Below are 12962 nucleotides of genomic sequence, written 5' to 3'. Positions count from 1 at the left end.
CAGCATGCATTTAGTATTTTTCTGTGAATATGTATCAGTGTATGTTAATGTGTGCCTGAAAGATGTTAGATCCCATGTCATCTGATGACAGCCTGCAGAGATTGTACATATTCTCTTCCTCTCTCTGTGTGAGTGTGTGTTGTGACGTGATGTATGCATGAGTGCATCTGTCAGAGGAAGAGCAGGAGAACAGGCCGTTGTGGCTTGTGCACAGCAGATAAAGCAGGATTGTGTGTGAGCAGTGAGCTGTGCTGTCTGAACGAGCCAGCGGATACACACCAGCTCGCGCATGTTTATACACACGCTTTTACAGGGATGAAATATGGCCATGTGCAAACCGTGGAGATTTGAGAATGAAGATTAAACAGAAGTGACAACCATATTTATCCATATTTTGTAGGTGGTGTATGGGAATCAGGGTTATCATCATTAACTAAAACTGAAATCATTAAAAACCTTTTCATCGCTTGAAATAAACATTAACTGAAATAAAATATGAAAAATGTAAACTTATTTTATTTCAGTTGCCAAGGCAGCATTTCTCATTTTTGTTGAAACTGAAGTACTAAAATAGCTAAAATTAAAAACCTGAAAACTATAGACATTTAAAAAAATAATACAAAATACTGAAAAAAATCCCCCATAACAAAATGACTAAAAATTAAAAAAATGTATAGACATTTAAAGAATAATATAAAAACACAACAATTACTAAAACATTAAAATGAAGACAGAAAATATTGAAACTAAAAATTAAAACAACAAAGCTAGTGCAACATTACAATGAAAACATATACATAAAATGAACAGAAAATACTAAAATAACAAATTTAAAAAGTAACCAAATAAAACCTGTATAGACATGTTAAAAACACAACAAAATTACTAAAACATTTAAAAATTAAAATGAAAACACAAAATATTAAAATAGCTGAAACTAAAATTTAATAAAAACTACAGACAATTAAAAACTAATAATAAAAAAAATATATATAAAACTTTAAAATTAAAAAAGAAAATACTAAAATAAATAAAAACATAAAATCTATAGAGACGTATTAAAATAAAAAGCAACACAATTTCTAAAACATTAAAATGAAAACTTCAAAAATAAAATCTGTTTCAGAATATTAAATTAAATACTAATGGCATCAATGACACTAAAATATCACTGAAAAAGCTGTCAAGATAGTTGTAGTGAACACTGCAGTACTAAAGTGTGGATGGAGTGTGTGTGAGAGCCTGAGGACTGATGATGATCATCTGTGTGTAGGTGGAGCAGACCAGCAGGCCTGACCTCGTCCTGTTCCTCATGAAGTACCTGATGGTGCTGGTGGTTGGGATCCCGTCAGTGTTCTGGGTGGGCAGTAAGAAGACCTGCTTCGAGTGGGCCGGCTTCTTCCACGGCCGCAGGCGGAAAGAGTGAGTTCCAGTACCTTCCTCATTCTGCTTCACTTCACAGAAACACTCGCAGACTCATTTAACACTAAACATCATCAAGTGGTACTGTATATACAAGATGAAGAACAATAGACATTGTATTGAACTGTAATGTACAGTTAAAAATCTTTCTAAAATTGAGGCACAGATACTGTGAAAAAGAATATTATAAATATGTGTAAAATATTATCTGGACAATATTATTATATAATAGTTTCCACTAAATTTCCACTAGATTACATTTTCTCTTTTTGCTGTCATATGTAATATATAATTAATATAAATATCAACATATTATTAAACAAAGTATTATATATTATAAGGTTATGAAAAATTAAATATTGTAACTGCATAATACAATTATACAATTATTATATATTTGTTTATTTAGTTTTAGTGTTTATATTTAATATAATTATATTATAATATAGACACATTATATGTATATGTGTATATATGTACAGTCATGGCCAAAAATATCGGCACCCTTGGTAAATATGATCAAAGGCGGCTGTGAAAATTAATATGCATTGTTAATCCTTTTGATCTTTTATTTAAAAAAATCACAAAAATCTAACCTTTCATTGGATAATAAGAATGTAAAATGGGGGGAAATAACTATCATTATGAAATAAATGTTTTTCTCAAATACACATTGGTCACAACTAACGGCACCGTTAAAATTAAATTTTTTTAAGGTTTTCTGACCCCGAGACTCAACTATTTTCTGCAGTTATCCAGCTGTGGTCCTTAGAGAGTCTTTGGCCACTCAAACTCTGCTTTTCACCGTGCATCAGGACGATATAGATACTCGTCCTCTTCCAGGCAGTTTTGTAACATTTTATGTTGATTGGAAATTCTTAATTATTGCCCTGATGGTGGAAATGGGAATTTTCACTGCTCTAGCTCTTTTCTTAAAGCCACTTCACTAATTTGTGAAGCTCAATTATCTTTTGCTGCATATCAGAAATATATTCTTTTGGTTTTTCTCATTGTGATGGATGATTAAGGGAAATTGGGCTTTGTTTTCCCTCCAATTTATATCTCTGTGAAACAGGAAGCCATGGCTGGATAATTTAATGTTCATAATCACCCTGGAGTGCTCAAAATTGTGAATATGAATGATATATGATATATGAGATATTTTACTCATAAGAATTTCTAGGGGTGCCAATAATTGTGTCCAACGTGTATTTGAGAAAAACATTTATTTCATAATGATATTCCCCCCCCATTTTAAATTCTTATTATCCAATGAAAGGTTAGATTTTTGTGCTTTAAAAAAAAAAAAAAAAGATCAAAAGGATTAACAATGCAGATTAATTTTCACAGCCTTCTTTGATCATATTTACCAAGGGTGCCGATATTTTTAGCTACGACTGTATATATGTGTGTGTGTGTATGTATATATATATATATAATATGTGTGTGTGTATATATGTATATGCAATTATATTAAAATAAATTAAATATTTAGTTAATTTAAGAACTCTGAATTCTAAAATTCTGTATATATATATATATATATATATATATATGTATGTATGTATATATAATCTACACACACATATAATATAATGCAATTATATTAAAATAATATAGTTAATTTTAAATTTATAGATTTAAGTGCTGTAACATATATCAATAAAATATTACATATTTTATAAAATATTAGGCTAAGTATTATATGTATATAAATTTGTAAATGTCAATGATTATTCTGTTTGTCCAGCCATTTTCACCTTTTAATCTTGTAAACAATTTTTTGTTTGTTTTAAGTGATTTGACCATGTTGTTGGCATGAAGATGCTGTAACACAATCAGATAAATGTATGCATCTGTTATCCAGCAGCGGCGCGGTGAACGAGAGCCGGCAGGTTCTGCAGGAGCCAGACTTTGCTCAGTCTCTGCTGCGAGACCCGAACACTCCCATCATCCGGAAGTCCCGCGGGACGTCCACTCAGGGCACGTCCACCCACGCCTCCTCCACACACCTGGCCATGCTGGACGACGTGCGGAGCAAAGCCAGCAGCGTCCACAGCAAGATGAGCAGCTATCATGGCAGCCTGCACCGCTCCAGAGACGGCAGGTCAGTTCAGTAGCAGCTCAACAAGCGCTTTCATGCCACACACATCCAAATATGATTCACTTATGCCTATGCATACCGTATACTCACATAAAGACATGTACACTATAAAGCAAATATGCTTTATTGTAATATTGTTGCAAAATGTAACTATATTATTACCAAGCTCTTTATTTAAAATATATAAGTATGTCCAGTTTTATCCACAAACATGAAGTATACTCATAGAGGGCAATATGTAGCAAAAACTACAGTATATAGCAAAACTTAGCTACTTGATTGCTTGTATCATCACAAAATCTAAACTGTTATTATCGCCCAGTTCTTATTTATATATGTATAATAGAATACAAGCAATCAAGTAGCTGACTTTTGCTTTATACTGTAGTTTTTGTTACATATTGATTACAAATTTATAACCTCTGCTTTAATGCGTGTCAGTTGAGCTTCCTCAGAGATTGTCATATAGCTGTGCTCGTTTAGACACGTAGAGCTGCATGTTTAAAGAAGCCTGAACTCAAATAACTTGTGGTTTTTCCCTCTGAACGCAGGTTCACCCCCTCTAGCCACAGAGGCATGGAGGAACGCCCGGCGTACGGGAGCATGCCACGGCTCAACGAGCAGCTGTCCCATCACAGCAGCCTTCACTGCCTCGACAGCCAATCCAGACACGGCAGCGCTCGAGACCTGAGCAACGCACCAGCCGCCAGCATCACGCACGGATCCAGTGTGAACTGCTTGGCAGAGGAGGACGGGAAAAGTGCGTAACCCAGAGACTGACCTTCGCCTACTGACACGAGAGGCACGGGAGAGTACCTGTCCTGTAGCCACTAACGGACAGACATGTGTTTTTGGCAGCAGCAGGGGAATCAGAAACTCGATGCATGTGTGTTGACAGAGCCGTCCTCAGGATTTGTCCCATTAGCAGCGCACCTGAGTAACAAGATATGTTTTCTTTGATACTGTGAAGTTCTGCCGGAAGAAGTTTACTGCATGTGATAAAGCAGCATCAGGATGGGCCGCAGCTGTCCGATGGGAGATTTTCCCCATTACATCCATCACACAACCTGGGTTAAAGAGTCACTGACGCTTCAAGACTGATGACTGTCCCATTAGAGATCAGGTTTCAAACCCTTGAAAGCCGAAGGATGGTTTGTTCAAAGAGAGGGAGGATCAGCAGTTTTGTGCCTCTAGCAAGCTGTATTTAGTTTCTGGTGGTGGTTTGGTTGAGAAGGCATGGAGGAATGACGTACCAGAATCCTCACCAACACCTGATGTGCTTTTGTTCAGCCGCTTGACGGCTGCCTACCTCATCACATCGGCTCGCTCTGCCCTCCCCACACTCATGTCACATTACAGAATTAAAATGGGTCGCAAATGTTGTCTTTCAGAACATCACCTTACATGCAGATGCTTTTCCGCCCATGTGTACAGGAGTCTTAAGCTTTGTAAATGGTGCTTCTTTCTAATGTTGCTTCATGAATATTTCAGCAGGCTATTTCTACAGGCCAGAGCTCATGCACCATGTTTATGGACCATAGAAACGTGTTGAATTTTCATGAATTGTGCTGTTTTACGACGCTTTAAAAGTGAAGTCGAGTGTTTTTGTTTACGTGTTGGATGAGATTACATTGGTACTCAGTGCCTAAACATGTGACGTTGGACCTTGAGCTTTGTAAAAGCTGTTTTTCTGATTGCTGTTACTGCTTCTGCTGTATCTTTGCCTTCGGTTTCCCAAGTACACTTGATTTTCATGCTTGACTCTTCTGTCCACTTTAATGAGGAACAATATAGCACTTTAACCGTGGCTATCTGTTGAATGTGTAGACATTAAATCCAGTCATAGCGTCATGCAAGATTTCAAATAAAGCTTTTGTAAAGTAAAAAAAGACACGTTCTGTAGTTCCCAATTTTATTGAAATAGTCCGATAATGAGCTTTCCATGTGAAAAGTGGTGTCCAAACCAATACAAATAACAGTATTCCACCTTAAATACACTTGTGCAAAAAAAAAAAAAAAAAAGAAATAAGAAAAGGTCTACATTGCAGTATGGGGTAATTCATGTTCACGTCCCAACCATTCACGCCACACAGGTCAATAAAATACAATACAAATAAAACAATCCAGCCGTACAGTCCTTAAAACAAGTGATTACACCTATGACATGCAAATCTGTACATAGTCTTACAAAAATCAAAATCAAGAAGAAATTATATGATATGAAGTAGCAATTCACTAACAAGGCAAATGAAATCCTCATGTGAAATGCAAGTGTGAATGTGTCTTTTAACAAGTCTCCAGTCATCTCCTCTCATTCTAATCCATTCTACCTACACTGACCAGTTTACACTGATCTAAGAAAACTAAGGCACCTCCCGCTCTAATATTGATCTATTCTTTGCTAAGTAACAGTCCTAAAGATCAAACGACCCAAAGATCTGGACGTTTGTCATTCTACCATCTTGATTCTCCTCCATGCAAACGTATAATCATTGGTTCTGACATACCTGAGAACATTTCAAACAGGTTTCCTGTTCATGTTAATACCATAACCCTGGCAAATTGTTTCTAACCCGTTACAGCCTTATTAGAAAAAAACAAAAAATGGTATTATGATTTTTTTTTTTGTTGTTTATTTGGAATGAACCATGGTCATGGAATAGAGCAAATGCTTAACTAAGGTCCCGAGGGATATCTGAGCTCGTGCCGAGTTTGCTCCACAGTGAAGGTTTCAATAGTGCTTGCATATAATGGAAAATACAAAATGCTGGCAATACTAGAATGAATAAAACCACAGGTACATATGCACAAACATTCATTACTTCTGTACTTGGATGTGCTTCAATACTGAAAGGTCATTCATTTTTCAGCATACTTTAAAAGAATAGTTCACTCAAAAATAAAAAAAAAATTCTGTCATTATTCCAAACCCATATGACTTACTCATCATATTTTTATATTATATTTTTATGCAGCGTTTTTAATTTCAGCAATATTTAATGCTTTTAGTAATACGTTTTTTTCCCCAAAAGGTTGGGTAGTTTACTTACAAAGTACTGATTCCAAATTACCTGATGAAAAATTTTAATCAACAATGTAATCCATTACAGCATTACACGTTTTAGGTAATATAATCTGACTACTTTTAGCCTAACTTTATAGGACAAAGTAAGCTATAAAGGTTTGCAACAACATAAGGGTGAGTTAATGTACATGATTTTTGAGTGAGCTATTCCTAAAAACAATCTGGAATATTTGGGAATTCTTAACAGCATCTAGATATACAAGAGACTGAATCTGCAGAATGTGTTTTAAAGAAATCAAATCTGACATAAATTTGCTTTGCAAAAGCAAGCAGTAAGGTATGCGAACAATTCATAAATGCCAATGCGTGTATGAAACCGGACAGAGGGACAGCTAAAATTGTTGCGCAGACGAGGTTCTGTTGGAATCATAATGGCTTTGCTCTCTAATCTGAGGTATTTTGAGGTTCAGGGATGTTTGATAGTCTGACCCTGCATGTTTAAAACATCACTACAGCAGCTTTACTGTACATCCTTGATGAATTTACATTAATATCAAATGACCTAATCTCCTGCTGGTCCTCGGGGTCCCTGTTGAGTCATTATGAGTGTTAGAGGAAGAGGCAACAGCTATATGCACCAGTGAGTTTGAAGCCCTTTAAATGCTTCTCCTGATGAGTTTAGTGTTTCTCCATGTCACAAACATTAAACGCTCTGAATCTAGTGGTCCAGGTTGCTCTATATGTTATGATTATATTCACATGTACACCTTAGGCAAAGTTTGGTTCTTGTGAGTTGGAAAACAAAACTTTAAAACACTGAAAAAAAAAAAAAAAAAAAAAAAAAAAATACTAAAAAGAATAATAATTAACATTAATATTTAAAAAAAAAAAAAACTCTTTGGAAACAGCATTATTGCTTCGGCAACGGAACCGTGAAGCACAGATGTAGGCAAGAGTAACATGAACAAGGCTGCAGTAAATCTCTGTTACATTCAGCACAGCAGCTTATTTATGATCACGTGACTGTACGTGTTTTGAGTGTGAGTTTAATATGGATTTAGCAATATACACATTTTGATTTCTCTGAATGATAGATCTTGCTCACAATATACAACAGCATTCATGAAACACGAGGAGACTTTATTCATGTAAATTGTTCTTAGAAAATATTCTTGCATCAGTTGTTTGTTAAATATTGCTTAATTTAAAATTCCATTCAACGATGCGCTTAAGTCATGACTGCCGCCCTCGTAAATGTCGTATGTAATGTGAATGTCGTATTTAATGCAAGCGTACACAAGAATGTTTACAAACATTTTCACTGTGGCTTTCTCTCTCTCACATTCCATGCAACACTTCACTCAAGAATTATTTCAAACAATTTTATGATAGTCTTGTTCAAACGACAATTTACGTATCAATGATTTGAGATAAATTTCACTATGGAGACCTTGTGGTGAAATTTAATGGCAACCTTGCGAATTTTACATTTAATGCAACAATTTATGCAAGAATGGTTTTATAAAATTTTATTGCGAGCTTGTCAATCTTGCATTTCATGCGATAATTTATGCAAGAACTGTTTCATAAAATTTTATTACGACCTTGTATATCTTGCATTCAATACGACAATTTACAATTGTTTTATGAACAATTCGCTGTGGCCTTATGCACCTTGCTTTCAGTTCAAGAACACAAACCGATTTTATGAATGTGAATGTTTAATGCAACAATTTACACATCAATGTTTTTATGAACAATGTCACTGCAAGCTTGTTTACGTCATATTCTATGGAAAATTGTACATAAGAACGGCATTACGAACAATTTACACAAAAACTATTCTCCTTGTGTTTTACGAATGAGGCTCAATTTTTTTTATGTAGTGTTCCCTTGCAAGTCTTGACAATTTTAGTGTAATTGTGAAAAACTAGCATATCTTGACAAAATAATGCTTAAATTGACATAAATTTCTGCATAATTGACTAGAACCTTGACACGGAAAATAAAAAGGTTTGAAGACTCTCTCAAAGCCACTTATTTAACAACAGAGTAGTGTTATGATTTCATTATATATTATACTCTACTTAAACTCTATTTACATTATTGAACTCAGAATCTATTCTTGAACTCTGACCTCTGACTATTAAGGTCAGCATGGCACTGGAGGGTAGAGGCTGAGTTATACAGTAGTGCCACTCTATCTATTGGGGCTGAACTCAATTGAAGTGTTCATGTTTTATCACATGGTTTGGAATGCCAGGAAGAGTTTTCCATGATCCTCGATGAATGTTTTCATGATCTTTAGTGTTATGCGTTTAAAGTAACACCCCCGGTCCATTAAGACTTTTGAATGCATATATTTTCTTGTGTTAGATGAGGCACACTTGTCAACAAACACTGATAAATTCACGTTAAAGCTCTGTTTGTTGTTTTCGACCCCGTCCACACCGGTGGTGGTAGGTGATAAGCTACGCTCAGTGGTCTATTCCCCCATCCAACACAGGAACAGGAACAGTGGTGATGGGTCCACTCAAAAGGGATGTAAGGTGCACAGTAATGTGCGTGTGTACAACAATCACACGTGTAATGCATATGCACACCAATACACGCAAACAAACACACCTGGGCCCAGCGGCGTGTTTAGGAATATGATGTATAAGGAGTCGGCTCTCAGTCTCAGGTATATGCGTGACTCTCTTGGGGCCCCACAGGAAGTCAGAAAGAAGTGGGCCGGGGCAGCGCTCATGTCTCCCAGCCCAGGTGCTCACCGCGCTCCAGAGACTGAGTCTTACTCTTGTGTGGGGATGAAGGGCTCGGTGGGCTGCTCAGGTTGGAGCTGTTGGAAGCCGTGGAGTGACGTGGAGAGTCTGAGTCCTAAAGGTAGGAGAAGAGGGAAAAGTTAGTGACAAAGCTTTGTTTTAATTCTGTAGATTTGAGGTTTTCTTGACTATTTTGGCCAAACATCAGTCTTCTTCGGCCAAAACTAATCAATGATGTGTTTAAAAGCATGTTAAATAGAGATGTTCAAAATGACATTTTTAAAGCGAGTGAATTATCTGAATGACAAGATGGAGTTAAAGAAGCTTGTATGGGGTCATGTGACCAGACACACATACGAGTAATTAGAATAAATACAGTTCAAAAGTTTCACGCAAGTACGATTTTTTTTTCAAGAAAGAAATCTATTTATTTAGTAAATAGGGTCCATTAAATTGATTGAATGTGAGTAAAAATTTACAATATTACAAAAAAAAAACCATTTCAAATAAATGCTGTTGTTTTCTTTCTATTCATATTTTTAAGAATCTTGAAAAATCCTGAAATGCATCACTGTTTCTGCAAAAATATTAAAGCAGCACAACAGGTTTCAACATTAATAATAAGAAATGATTCTTGAGCAGCAAATCAGCACATAATAATGATTAGAATGATCATGTGACACTGAAGACTGGACTAATGATGCTGAAAATTCAGCTTTGCGTCACAGAAATAAATGACAATTTACAATATATTAAAAAGGAAAAAGTTAGTTTAAATTATAATAATATTTAACAAAATTACAGTTTTTACTGTATTTTTGATTAAATAAATACAGCATAAGAAACTTCTTTCAAAAACACTAAGAAATAATAATTTCAAAAAAAAAACCTTAAGGAAAAGTGGTTTCTGCATAATATCGGGGACATTGCTCACTTCAAAAGATTTGATGTCCAACAGTAATTCCCTTGAAATTTATTATTGAAGGAGGTGAATTCATTACAAGTATTGCTTTGAAGGCTGTGGTGACAGTGTTTTAAAGATGAGGAATTTTAAGAGACTTCACTGAGGTGGTGGTACCATGTTCACAGTCTCACTGCTACTGCTATATCCAGTTAAAACCTCTATGAACCTGCGTCTCTAAATTCTTCCCTTTAAAGCAAAACCACTAAAAATATTAATACAAAAAATCAAATACTCAACATCACTAATTTCCTAGTTAGCTGTAGCTGTGACCATTTTGGTCCATCTGTAATATTCAAAGACAAATGCTGTAACTGTGGTATAAATATTTAAAAGTTAGAATCAGAGAACAAATTACCTATCAAAATTGCTAAAAATAAGACTTTACTGCATAACATTTACTCAAAATTTACTAAACCATATCTGAAATTATTTATCTATTTTCTTAGCTGTTGGTTGACATGATCATCTCTAAATACCCAAACAGCAGCCCATTAAATGGTCTATTACTAGCTTCAACAACCACAACATCAGTCCTCCTCTACATAATGTAAAGTGGATGGATAAAAGGGGCTATGTGACACATTAATGTTATTACTAAAGCTAGCAAACACTGTACAGTTTCACCACCTACACAGATCAAACACGCTTTTAACAAGGAGACAACTCAACTAACCCATTTCCTCCATCTGAGGTCTATGACGAAGCTACAGGGTTCAGATCTGGGGGAGCACGGTCATGTACGTTACCTTTAGCTTACTAAGCAGGGTCCTTAAAGCCCTTTTCAGATCAGGAGTCTTCTCTGTGGGTGACACTCCTGGACACTAAAGAGTCACACACAGCACCCACACGTCATTATGGAGTCGATGTGCACACGGTCAAACGTGGGGCTGAGATGCAGACTGCGCGTGTGTGTGTGTGTGTGTGTGTGTGTGCGTGTGCGTGCATGTATGTGGGAGGAGTGTTAGCAGGTCAACACCTCAATCTGTGGATATGGTGTCACTTCACACACTCAACACATGCATATAGCGTGAGAAATAGAGGATAGAGACCCTCCAAACACATTTTTGCAGGTGAAACAGAACGGATGCCTGTGTACTGGAATTGTATAACACACTTCTAGTGCTCTCTATAGAGTTTTAGCGGTGATTAGCATCACAAAGAGCTCCAGGAGTGAAACTTTTACCTGCTTTGATCAGTCTGAAGGTCAAATGAACATGTTAAATCAACATTCACAAAAAGAACACTAAAACATGCCTTTTGAAATCCCACCGGACTTGTCATTTGTAAAATCGAAACATTTCCACGTGACTACAGTTCTCAGCAGTATTTATTTTATCCATAGAGAACCGTATTTTTAATAATAAACAAGTCTAGTTTTTCCAAATACGTTAAGGTATTTTTAAAAATGTTTTCTGTTTTTTTTTAATCCCTTTCAGAAACAAAGGCATCTGGAAAAGCCGGCACTGGCAGTCGTTGCTGGTACTGACCTCTCTGTCAAACTGGGATAGGGGGGCGTCACCTCCACAGTCCATGCCTCCTCCGGATGACAGCGAGCCATCAGAAGGTGACGTCATCTGCCGTTTGGTAGAACCGTAGCTGCCAACGGAAAGGTCCCGTCTCAGTGCACTGCCATTTTGTGAAGAGGAGCCTACAGACAGACATCAACAGATCTTTAAGACACTGACTTAAATTTGAGAATTTGAAAAGTTCGAATAACACTATGTCTGGCCCAATGTCAATCAATGCAAAAGTTTGAAAATTCAAAAAGAAGTTAGAACATTGAAAAAAAAAAAAAAAACGTTTGGAAGTTCTAAATACTAAATACAATCTGAAAATTCTAAATACAGTCTGAAAATTCAAAAGCGAACATTTTAAATAAGAAAGTATAAAGGTGCAGTAAGAGATCTTGGAAAATGCTAACTTTAGCCTGATAGCACTGAAAGCGTACGTCGCACCCACCCTGCAAATCACAATCCAAAGCCACACCTCCTAAACGCATGAACATGAACAGATCAGACGATCAGAGACAACATTACTACAATCAGAGGCGTCATGCCCATTCAAAGTTAGTAATATTTCCTATAAAACAGGCACTCTAATTTAACTTTTTTTCTCCTCTAAATAAATTTCTATTTTTCTACTCATTTAATTATTTTCCTAACTTTTTTTTTCAACTGTATTCATTCTCATCCCCATATCTCTGTCTATGAACAGATATTTCAGTACTCACGTATGCCCAGGCCACTGCTGGCACTCATAGACCGTCCCGGTTCAGGCCTGGCCTTGCTGATGGAGGGGATACTGACGGATGCTCCCAGGACACCACGGCTCTCCTGAGGACGCACATTCTGAACAACAAAAACACAGTCAGAAAAAAACTTCTGATATTACATAATACTGAAAGAAAACAATCAATAACTTCTCAAAGAAGGGGTAAAAATTTACCAGTGTCACTGTACATGATCTTAAATTATATAGCGAGGGGAAAATTCATTTTCTCACTTAGTTTTTGAATTATCTACATAAAACAAGCAGAATAAACAATCCTTCGTTCCCATGTATGAAACCCCATGAAAAGATAAATTGGGGTTTTGTAGCTTATAAACCATGTCTGTTAGCTTTGAGGTCATACTGGCTATTTAATATTATTAATTATTCATATTTATTTAATATAAATATTAATAT

At 36.0% G+C, this 12962-nt stretch overlaps 2 protein-coding genes and 1 pseudogene across 7 annotated transcripts in view; 2 read left to right on the top strand and 1 right to left on the bottom strand.

Moving 5' to 3' along the window:
- The window catches only part of fzd3b (frizzled class receptor 3b), a 37599-nt gene extending 30187 nt beyond the window's left edge, over positions 1–7412 (top strand). For 2 of the 3 annotated variants that reach the window (XM_058749926.1, XM_058749928.1), the window contains 3 exons: positions 1274–1422; positions 3290–3529; positions 4078–7412. In XM_058749926.1, the coding sequence (XP_058605909.1) occupies positions 1274–1422; positions 3290–3529; positions 4078–4294 (606 nt within the window). In that variant the 3' untranslated portion in view covers positions 4295–7412. The remainder of the gene's footprint in view (positions 1–1273; positions 1423–3289; positions 3530–4077) is intronic. The other variant, XM_058749927.1, reaches the window with a different exon arrangement.
- LOC131523534 (NACHT, LRR and PYD domains-containing protein 3-like) overlaps positions 1–12962 on the top strand; it is a 454982-nt pseudogene that overhangs the window by 39168 nt on the left and 402852 nt on the right.
- The window catches only part of cdc42bpaa (CDC42 binding protein kinase alpha (DMPK-like) a), a 61636-nt gene continuing 57560 nt past the window's right edge, over positions 8887–12962 (bottom strand). For all 4 annotated transcript variants that reach the window (XM_058749896.1, XM_058749900.1, XM_058749899.1 and 1 more), the window contains 3 exons: positions 12508–12625; positions 11765–11925; positions 8887–9428 (listed from right to left, as the gene is read on the bottom strand). In XM_058749896.1, the coding sequence (XP_058605879.1) occupies positions 9297–9428; positions 11765–11925; positions 12508–12625 (411 nt within the window). In that variant the 3' untranslated portion in view covers positions 8887–9296. The remainder of the gene's footprint in view (positions 9429–11764; positions 11926–12507; positions 12626–12962) is intronic.

This window comes from Onychostoma macrolepis, chromosome 17, assembly GCF_012432095.1.
Source record: "Onychostoma macrolepis isolate SWU-2019 chromosome 17, ASM1243209v1, whole genome shotgun sequence".
NCBI classification, from domain to species: Eukaryota; Metazoa; Chordata; class Actinopteri; order Cypriniformes; family Cyprinidae; genus Onychostoma; species Onychostoma macrolepis.
The sequence above is the reverse complement of the archived record's forward strand: the minus strand, read 5'-3'. Positions and strand labels throughout refer to the sequence as shown.